The 11,306-nt window shown below is 37.8% G+C and overlaps 1 protein-coding gene across 2 annotated transcripts in view; it reads right to left on the bottom strand.

Annotated features, from left to right (window-relative positions):
- Positions 1 to 1,073: 1,073 nt before the first annotated feature.
- Positions 1,074 to 11,306, bottom strand: part of Ppp4r3a (protein phosphatase 4 regulatory subunit 3A) — a 36,473-nt gene continuing 26,240 nt past the window's right edge. For both annotated transcript variants that reach the window (XM_063240993.1, XM_063240994.1), the window contains exons 10-15: positions 10,574 to 10,732; positions 5,599 to 5,768; positions 4,653 to 4,795; positions 3,668 to 3,858; positions 3,074 to 3,300; positions 1,074 to 1,932 (exon numbers count right to left, since the gene is read on the bottom strand). In XM_063240993.1, the coding sequence (XP_063097063.1) occupies positions 1,822 to 1,932; positions 3,074 to 3,300; positions 3,668 to 3,858; positions 4,653 to 4,795; positions 5,599 to 5,768; positions 10,574 to 10,732 (1,001 nt within the window). In that variant the 3' untranslated portion in view covers positions 1,074 to 1,821. The remainder of the gene's footprint in view (positions 1,933 to 3,073; positions 3,301 to 3,667; positions 3,859 to 4,652; positions 4,796 to 5,598; positions 5,769 to 10,573; positions 10,733 to 11,306) is intronic.

Genomic DNA, 11,306 nt, shown 5'->3' with positions numbered 1-11,306 from the left:
TCACCACGCCTTGCTTTACTTTCAATAGCCGGAACTCTGTGACTCGATTGTATAGTCCAGTGAAATAAATGTATTCTTGTAGTTAATTATGCTCTCCAAGTTTGTTATTTACTGAGAAATATGAAAAGAAGCTTAGAGGCAAACAGTAACTTTCCAAGATACTTGAGTATATTCTTAAAATTGTAACCTTTCCCAGATTAATTCATATTTGCAAATATATTTGTAACTTCTAAATTCATTTAAAAAGGTATGTGAACTGACAGATGTTTCCATTTTCTTGAAAATTTTTTTTTATTACATTGAACATAACAGAAAGAAACCATTTGAAAATGTTTTTGGTGTTGGCTTTTACTTTTTTCTGCAGTGTTGGGATGGAACCCAGGGCTACATGGATGTTGGGCAAGTGGCAGGTGCTTTACAACTAAGTGTAACTCCAGGCCCTAAGATCCTGTATTGTTCTGCTGTAGATCTGAGGACTGAGCCCAGGGCCAGCTCATGCTAGGTACGTGTTCTAGCATTCAGCTACACACCCCAGACTCCGAAATACTGTTTTAATAAGGCAGCATCTGATGGTTCTCATGCATTTATATTCAGGAACCATCACTTACGATTCAAACTGGTATTCCAAAGGAAGTAGTTAAAAAAAAGAAAAGAAACATACAACTAAAACAATTTCTCTTACTCTTTACTTTTCTTTTATTATTCAAAAGTCAAATATGTTACTTTTAAATCATCCATCCTCAATTTTGATTTAATGTACCGTCATTTTCCCAAGATATGAAATTTCAGAATCTCTTTGGAATACTAATTTCATGTTTCTAGGTTTAACAAAACTGTTGAAGTTTTAAACTCTACTCTATTTCCCTGAAATCTCAAGACAGTTGCTGATGTAAATTTTAATATAAAATATTTAGTCACAAAATAGTATTGCTTTTGTATGCACATAGTTGTAAGATTACTTTGCTCTTGTCAATAAAAACTATACCATCTTTCATAAAACTCTAAACAAATTAAGAACTGTGATGTAGAACAAAAATTACACATGGTAAAACAGGTACCAGCACAACGTTAGGTTATATTACATCAAAAAATGTTTTAATGGTCCCAAATATATATAATATTCAACAACTAAGCATACACTCAGGGGAGGAAAAAAATAATCAAAAACAAAATCAAACAAACAAAAAAATTATGACACAAATGACCACATCTAGAATTCCACTCAATCTTTAATCAAGCAGGGACAAATCCCCACCTTAAAAAAAAAATCTGCAGTTTGAAGGGCAAAGGGAACAGATAAAAAAGAGGAAACTTTATATTTGCCCCTCCCCCACAGAGGTTTTTCCAAATCTGCTGTCGCTTGACTAAAATGTTCAGAATGTACGGTTTTAAAGGCAGGTCTCTTTATACAAAGAAACTGCTGGCATTCTTAACTAGTGAAGAACTGGGGCGGAAAGGCCCATCCTTTTGAATCTCAGAGTCCAAGAAAGCACGTTCTGATTATAGCAACTGACCAGTCAATCCAGAGTTCCACTTACAAAATCCCTGCCCTGTTGGCTTTTTGTTTCCATTTCCTTCCCTGAGAAAAGGGCAATGTGTGGTCCAGGCTGGAGAGCTCAGAGGCTTCAGTCCTTCCCCTAAACGCATGGTGTCCCCTCCTCCGGCTCCACCGAATTGGCACTTGATGAGCAGAAGCCAAGTGTGCGAGGCTGAGTGTGTCAGTCCTTCACGAGGGACACTGCGCTCCGCTGTGGATTTTGTAGGGGGAGGGGTAGAGAACCAGTTTTGTCAACAGGTACTGATCCCAGGCAGTTGCCATTATTATGACTCAAATTTTGCTTTCTTTGACAATGGCGGCGTCTCTTCCTTGTCTTCATCCTCATCATCATCTTCATCATCATCGGGATAATCTACCAGACCTACGAGGCCTCCCTGTTCAGAAAGAAGGGTTATTTAAAGATCTGGAAACAAAATACTACATTTAAAAATACTTCTGGTTCAAGGCCGGAGAAGACCTTTTAGCTGAACCTCGGTAACTGTGGTTATTTCTCGGTTGGGGGAATTATGTACAACTGAAATTATTTTTACGTATTTCCTAGATTTTTCAAATAAACAGGTAGTAAGGGAAATCTTTTAATTATCTAAAGTTAAAATAAAAAATGTACCTTATGATACTAGCAAATCATCCAAGAGATAGAAACATTACTGCATTAATATATTTTAAAATGTAAAGTCTAAAATGGTATCAGAATATAAACTTCTGAGGATACTGCCCCAAACAAGGACAAAAAGTCATCTACTCTTTTTCCTCCTCATTCTCTCATCCAGGTTCCTTTTGGTCCCTCTCCTTTTCTAGGATCAGCCAGCTTGTGCCGTGGCTGATGTGACTTGAGGTTCCTTGCTGAGCGCATGCTCAGCCTGCACCTCCCTTCAGTGAGCCTCAGGCTCACTCCTGGCCTTCAGAAGGAAACATACTGGATGGGCACTGCATCTGGCTTAAAGATTCCTAGGGCTGGGAATTTAGCTCAGCAGCGTAAGGGCCTGCCTTGCAAACACTCGGTCTTGAGTTCAATCCCCAGCACCAAAAACAAACAAACCAAAAATCCTAGATGACAGGTTAATTTGTAGCCTAATAATTAATGTATCTTACATCTCAAAAGACAAAAAAAAGGGGGGGGGAATGGGGGGACAAAAAAGATGTTGTATAAAATGATAGCTTAAAGAACTAGTTTTATTCTGAGATATCTTTTCTAACTTTTTAGTGCTCAAATTTTCTTGTGTAAAATGTTAGTGGTAATACAGAGTTGTCACCCTGGACTACATAGTTTTGTGACCAGCCCCAACTACACAGCAAGGCCCTATTTAAAAAAAAAAAAAAAAAAAAAAAAAAAAACAGACGTTGTTCTCAGCCCTAAGAAACTTCCAGAAACTTCTCAGTGATAGTTTGGGTGGCAGTGGTAACACATCTTCTGCCTCATGAATGTGACCAGTTTCAGAAGAGGTGGCTGATGTAGCCTCAGCTGTAACAGTGACTGTTGAGAGGGCCCGTGGGAGTCCCAGAGCCAGGGCATACCTTTGTGGTAATAGCTGCCGTCTGAGATGTGCTCTTAGGGACGGATCCAGGAGAGCCTGGAGACCCTGGGGACCCTGGGGACCCTGGAGAACCAGGCAGGTTTGCTGCAGGTGACTGGCTGGTGAGGTTAGTCTTTGTCCCACTGGACAGAGAAAGCTTGAAACTTGGGCTCTGCCGTCCAGAAAGATTTGTTTTCAAAAGCACCTCCTTTTCTTCACTTTCTTTCACTAAAAATGAGAATATGGTCAGCAGTTGCTATGCATACTCATTCATTTAAAAAAAAAATCTCAATAAGGTGACACAAAAATATAACCAGAAAGCATGATTAACCAGTTTAGTTAGTCCTCTGTGGTGGCGTACGCCTTCAGTTCAGATGCCACTGTCCACTGAACTTCACATTGGAGAAGGAAAAACCTTCTGCATCAAACTTAGCACCCAACCGTGTCCTCATTTACCCAGCCCAGAAAAGCTCAGCGCAGCCTTCCTGGCGGGCCCTGCAGGGTAAGGCTTCACACCGCCCGCACACCAAGCAGATCAAAATTTTGTCAAAAACCAAAAAAACCCAGAGCAAAACACCTCATGTTTTCAACCTACATTTCTTCCTTTCCATGAATTTACTTATCGGATCCATAATATCATCATCATTTTTAGTTTTGTCGGGTGGAGACACCACAGGTTCCCCGTCTTCCATATCATCCTCATCCGTGTTAAACCACATCTCTTCTTCATCTTCCAGGGTTCTGGCGTCTCTTCGGTATCTATGATTCCTTAAGATGGAGCGCATGCTGTGGAAAAAGGGGAGTAAACACCTTCACTTTGGTTAAAGACACCTGTGAGTTGTCCTCCAGAAGCAGACCCTGTCTTAAAAGCTAGTGGGGATAAACTGATGTACACATGCAGATGTGGGTGAAAAACAGCCTTTTCAAACATGGAATTAAAAGACAGCTCCCCCACACAGTGGATAAACTTCATGTCATAAATTGTACTGTTTCAAATTGGTTATTAAACTTGTTTAACATTAGGAATTAATAAGCCAGGGGTGATGGTCCATTCCTGTAATCCCACTGCTCTAGAACACTGAGGCAGGACGATCTCAAATTTGAGCTCAGACCAGTCAACTTAATAAGATCCTGTCTCCCCCCCACACACACACACAAAAAAAATATACGAAAAGAGGGCTGGAGATGTAGCTAGTGGAAAGGCTTTGAGTTCAATTCCATGTACTGGGAAACAAACAAGTAAGGAATTAACAAGTTTACAGACTGAAAATATACCACAAATATGAAACCTGGGCATTTAGAAACACGTATGAGATTTTAAAGACTAAGCTGCAATTCAAAGCAAGTACTGTAATATTCTGAGTTAACCTTGAACATCCACCTGGAGCCACACTGCTTCTGTGCGTCCTGGTGGCTGCGGATCATGCTAGCATTCACCTAGACCTGCAGGGCAATACAGCTGCTGCCTGCTACTGACCTATTTCTCCTTTCCTCCCAAGCCAAAGACCAAATACACAAAGAGCCACTAACACACAACACATCGCTGAGTGAAGAACGGGTTCAAATACATGACAATTTACCTGTCGAGTTTGGGGTTGTCTTGCCTTTCTCTTTGTTGTTCGAATCTCAGTTTTAACCCCTTAAATGTCTGTACATAATCTACGTCTTCTAGTGCTTTCCAGTAATTTTCAATTACGTGAGCAGTTAATGATTTAATATCTTCCTACAGAAAAGAATTGTCAATGAAATGAGATATGAAAATACTATTTCAGCAAGATAAGATTTTAGTGTAAAAAATTCATAAAAATTCACCAAAAATAACTACATACACTGATCACTTCAGCAACCTCCATTTTTGGTATACCTTAGAACTGCCCATTGGTCTTTCCACAGTAAATGCATAGGTCTCACCCTAGGGGATTCTGATTCTCTAAGTCTGGGCATGTGCTGCTGCTGTATTATTTGGTGCTGAGGATCAAACCCAGGACCCGTCACATGCTAGGCAAGTGCTCTACCACTGAGCTACATCTCAGACCAGGGCATGTATATTTTTAAAAATGCCACAGAAAAGTCTGTGGATAGTGATAATAGTTGTACAACAACACGAAGGTATTTTTTTTTTTATTTCACTAGATTATACATTTAAAAAGCCCAAAATAGCAAGTTTTGTAATATATATTTACCACAATTCTAAAAAAGGGGCATTGGCAGAGATAATTTTGCTCACTTAGCATCCACAGTTCATTATACCGAAGGATCAAAATTATGAAATTGCTCTTTTAAAATGTGAAAGAAAAATGATTACATGTTTATCTGTCAATTGCATTTTCTTAAAATCATTACCATGGCAGTGTTAAGTCAATTTTCAAACTATACTACAAAGATTGTGAAAAGATAATCTTTCACAAACTTTTGGTAACCTTGCCTTTAAGATATTTTCTTTGAATACAATAATTTTGAATTGGTAAAGCGTATTTGATTTTCTCAGGTAAGACCACAATTCTAATTAAAAAATATAGAACCTACCACTCTAATAAATTCAAACATTTCTATTATGGCAGAATTCATCAGATTGTAGCGGGATCCATTGTTGAGAAATGCTTTGACTACAGGTTCAAACAAAAAACTTTTCATTATGTAGCGGTTATAAAACTCATCTTTTAATCCAATAATTTTTCTCTTAAAACGAAGGGCACCTGAAACACAGAGGCATTGTTGTTTGAAACCATACAGCACACTTCCATGACTTACCAAAACCATAACACCTGGTTACAAATAGTAATTCTTCATACACAGCAGTATGTTAAGACGTCCAGAAATACAAACCTAAAGATAAGGTTCTAAACGTGTAACCAGAAAGTGCATTCTGAAAGTAGTGTATGTCACCATAGAACACAAGTCTTAAAAAGCCAGAAAAATTCTGAAAAATAAACCACTTACTAATGTTCAAGAAGTTAATTCACATCTTAAATAAGAGATAAGACAAATGAATTAATCTATCATCCATCCTCATCCTACTTAAGATGAAAAAATTCTGAACAAATCCTGTCATAAACATTTTTAAACCAAATACAGAAACCAGCGTGTTTATTAGGGCAATCCACTGTATGATAATCTTCAATAATTTTGGACACTCTTTTGTTGTTTTGTATTACAGTTGATGAACTTACATTGGCTTATTTGTGGATGTGGTTATAGAAATGCTATAAACCCACAAAAATCTGCATGACCCAAAATTTGCCTTCCCATAGTTTAGAAATAAATTTTGAAGATGTGGTTTAAAATGAAGTCCTCTAGGCTTACTGTAGCGAGTATGCTTTTTAATTTTTTCCTATTTTTCCTTTTTATAATTAATCAGGCTTTAACTTACGGATTAAAAGTTATATTTGCATCTTGAGGTACGGGGAGTTGCTTAAATCACCATTCGTCAAGATCCAAATATACTCAGAGAGCTATACTTTAAAGAAGCCCTATTTACCTACGTGGAATTATCAGTAAGTTAATGCCCCAGTTATTGTAAACAGTTCAAAAAAGCATACTCACTTCATGCAGTCACATCGTCTTCGGTTGGCAAGATTAAATATTGTGTTTGTATTATGGTTTCTTTGGAGATCATGGTAGTGGCTCGTTAAACTGCCAATTTGTTATTAATCAAGTCCTTCATGAGCAGGTAGCCAGGCAACCATGCTGACACGGTTTCTGGGTGGGAAGGCAGAGGAGTAAAGCAGCTCAATTTTTCTTTAGTTGGCAGAAAAGAGGTCCACAAGTGAATGCCCAATTAGGTACAACTGATTATAAACTGCCGTAACAATCCGACTTATTTAAGAGTGTATCTTTCTAAAGAGACACTCTGGGCAGGGTAAGTTTATAGAATAAAACTATTTTGTTTTTTAGAATTTTTTTTCTTTTTTAAAATAAACATGGTGAAGACATTTTAAACACTAAGAGGCATCTTTCTCAAGTCAAAAGCCTAACAAGGGTTTATTTTCTAAAACAGTAATTCCACTGTTTTCTTTTTCAATGTTAACTGACAGAAGAACTTAGTGACAGTTCCACTTTGTAGAATAAAAAATACTTAGATCTGAAGCTAAAGGTCAAATTTTAAGCTCTCAGTAATGAGCAAGAGCTACTGTTCTAAGAATTGGTACTCCAACTTTCAGGCTTTGTGGAGACTTGTGTCCTACCAAACACACACTCACCAACCCTTCTGCTGCTCTGCATGCAAGTCCTAGGTTAGTGAAAAAAAAACCTCTGCCTTCCTGGAATTCACTAAGGTCAGGCCACACAGAGATAGTCCTACCCAAAAACTGCTGACGTAGATAGAATGAAAAGTTACATTCAATATTTTAACAGAGTTCCATCAAGTCAAGTCATTCAAAGATGATGAGAGAAGCTTGGGGGATAGGCTAAATTGGCATAACCACGGCACTGTCAATGTAAAGGGCATTTTGCATCCACATACATTGCTAATATCCACTGTGAACATGCCAGGAATATCATGTGCTCAATTTCAATAATCTTTTAAAATTTTATCTTGCAAAACAGGAGACTGCTGTGGTTAATCACCTCTTATGTAACGAACAATAGTTAAATAAAAGTCTGTACAACAAAGCTTTTCAAAATTTCATTCCTATTACAGATATCTGTATCTCTAACACCACTACTATCAACAAAATAAAAGGATCAGACAATGTAAAAAAGCTAAGGCTTAAATAACTACTATATAAGATCCAAGAATCCTGAAAAGGCTAAACAAAGTGACTGACTGAACCAGCATCTATAAAGACTCATTCTACAGAGGACCATCTTACATATTTGCTTTCTTGTCTTTACATATGGTAAGTATACTAAGAAGCAAAACACACAAAGAAGTCCTCAGTCTCTGTGTATTTAATTGCTCATTATAAACTTACACATATACACATCTAAATTTAAGTATTTATAGCATTCTCCTTTTAAAAATGCTATACCTGGTATTTTTTCAATGTACACTCTTCTCAGAAGAATCACAAATAACTTACATTTTCCTAAAATTTATTCAGTTCTTAGAAATCCTTGATAAAAATACTGTAGGATCAGTCCTTGTTCCTAATGACTGACATCTTTTCTCAAACCTGGGAAGACTGGCTCACCAAAAAGCCATTTGCGAAAAAGGTTTATTGGTAACCGGACTGCTTATCAAGTATGAACAACAATAAAATATAACCAAGACTTTGCTAGCACACTGTCCGACAATACAAATTTTCATTTATGTGTAACGATTCTCTTCACAATTCTCACTGGATTACAACAAACTTTCTTCATAACACTACACGTGAAAAAGCACACAGAAGACCACCTTTTTGGCTGCATGTCCTGCCATTCTCCCACTGGACTCATGTGTCCTACCTACAGCAAAATGGCACAGAACACCTGTACACATAATGTCTGTAACTGTGTATTCAACCAAGCATGGCATTCTCCTGTGACCATTACCAAGACAAATCCAAATTGCCGCTACCGTGGAATTTCATAATTTACTTTCACTGTGCTTCCAAGTGTACCTTAATATAGTTACACTTTGATTTTTATATGAGTTGATTCCCATGACAGCTGAGCATAAGAATCAATCATCTTAATTTAACCTCTTAATAAAGTCTAAGATGCCACTGATTGCAAAAAGATTTATTTTTTCTAAGAGAACAAATTTAAAAAACAGCTATCAAATGTCGTAAGACTCACTAGGTTTCAGAGTTAATAAATGTGCAAAAACGCACATCTTAGAAGCAATGAAACACAGCAGTAGTTTTTAATTTACTTGTTGAAATAGAATTGTTTAAGCTTACTCATTTATTCAGTTTTTCAGTACCACTGGCTCAAACTCCCTATACCATGCTTAAACAAAACCCTCTATAATGACACTAAAGAACAATTCAGAATTATGAACTCTAACTTGGTCTTGGAGCTCTTCTTTTGTGATAGATACACTAGGAAAATGAGTATGATTTTATTTTATTATTGTCTTTTTTTGAGACACGGTCTCTATATTTTGTGTAGGCTGGTCTTGAACCACCTGAGTCTTCTGCCTCAGCACTGAGATTAGAGGCATGTGTCACCACACCCAGCAGGATTACAATTTTACAAGTTCTTTTTTATGTGCTGAGCTCACAGACACAAAAAATGGTAAGGCAGAACTAAAATAATGAATGTATTTTTAGCAGCCCTTAGTTTGAATTAATCCTGCAGATGCTACCTACTACTTTTGGCTGAGAATGATTCTAAAGTAATATTAAAGACCCTGGATATTCAGCACAAAGTGAGTGAGCTGAATATCTCTACAGGGTGGAAAACAGAAAGTATGCTCTGACAAAATGTATCTCCAGTACATAATGCAGTGGATAGGCTAGCCTGAAAAATCAAAGTCAAGAACATAACAAATATCACCCTGTTAAAAAAGGTAAACTGGGCGCGGTGGTGCATGCCTGTAGCCCCAGCATTAGGGAGGCTGAGGCATGAGGATCCTTCTGGAGTTTGAGACCAGCCTAGACTACAAAGTGAGCTGAAGGTCAACCTAAACTGCACGGCAAAACTGTCTCCAAAAGACCAAAAAAAAAAAAAAAAAAAAAAAAAAGTTAAATTTTTAATGAACCTTTAGTGATTCCTTGTAGAAACAACCAAACACCCCAACTTACCTTGAAAAACCAAAAGGCAAAAGCTGATTACCAACAGATACTTGTAACAGAGATTCTGGGATACCCCTAGACTTGCCCTGACAACTTTCCAACAAGGACAACTTAAACATGGAGACTCATTAGCTGAAAGTCTGGGAGCTGCACGACCAAGAACACACTGAGTTAATCTATTTTCAATTCAGAAGGAAGTTTCATTGCAAAAACTACATTTTAACAACACTGTAAAAGTCTACTTTAAAAAAAAAAAAAAAAACCTTAAACTAGGAAAAATCTTGTTTTAAAAAACTTTTTCCAGGGCTAGTGATGTAAAATTCAGCGGTAGAGTGTGTGTTTATTTTGCTGAAGGTCCTGGGTTCAACCCCAGCACCACTACTGGCCCCACACAAGTTTCTTGCCCAAGAGTCTGCAAACTTTTCAGTATGATCCACAGGACACACATTCTGAACCGTGTGTGATCTCGGTAGCACACTGTTGTTTTTTGGGCGGAGGCAGTGGGGGGGTTTGAAACAGGGTCTTACTATGTAGTTTAGGCTGGCCTTGAATTCATGGTGAGCTAGATGTGGCTGAAGCTGTAGCTTGCTCCCTGCCCTCCCCACCCTGTTCTAATATAACTGAGGCCTTTTATATAATTTCTAGATACTAAACCCCTTGCTATACATCAATGAGATGGAAATCAGCTGCTCAAAGTGGCAAACCTATACAATCAGCATGGGGCCTACTTTCCTGACCTATAATTAGTTTTTCTTCTCAGGCAGTAACATCTAAAAATATCAAAAACTTGATAACATATAAAGATAATAAAAAACAACTGCATCAGAAGCAACACTTACACAATGCCAAGAAAGCATGCTTCGAGGCCATAAGAACCAGCACTCTCCGGAGGATATCCTTGTTGATAATGTAATTCTTTATGTGGTAGGTATGGTGCTCCACACAAAATGTTAACAATTCCAACACAAGGGCCAGTAACTGCGCAGTCTGAAAGTCATCTAAAATAAACAAAATGAAGTTGTGTCAAGTTGACATGTGTACACACACAGGAGCGTCTGCAGGACCCCCCCCCCATCTCTAGTTCAGTTGCCCTCTCCTCATTCTCATAATCTCTGTTCTGTTCAGTGTGTGCTTCCTTACTGCAGGCAAGGAATCCACACTGAATTGTTAAATACTGAGTTACCTTTATTATATATCAGCCACCAGGCCCCTGAAAGTATTTTATTTACTACTTTCTTTAGACAGATGTTCAGGAGATTGAACTCAGACCTCATACATACCAGACAGGTGTTCTACCATTGAGCTACATTCCCAGTCCTTGCTAAAAATTTTATTTTGAGACAGGTTCTGTTAAGTTGCTGATGCTGACCTCAAATTTATGATCTTCTTACCTCAGCCTCCCTAGTAGCTTAGACTTTAGATGAACTACTGGACTGGCTTTTTTTTCATTTCTCCTTTTCAGCCCCCATCGATTAAAGCACAAGACTTTCCATACAAGTTCTTAATAAATGCTGGATGAACCAAACATGAGAGTTCAGAAAAAGATCTCAAGTTTCACCCAACATGAATAAA

Source organism: Cavia porcellus, unplaced genomic scaffold (genome assembly GCF_034190915.1).
Source record: "Cavia porcellus strain 051 isolate PalLab524CR breed Dunkin Hartley unplaced genomic scaffold, mCavPor4.1 scaffold_31, whole genome shotgun sequence".
Lineage (NCBI taxonomy): Eukaryota > Metazoa > Chordata > Mammalia > Rodentia > Caviidae > Cavia > Cavia porcellus.
Note: the sequence above shows the minus strand (reverse complement) of the source record. Positions and strands in the feature narration are given on the sequence as shown.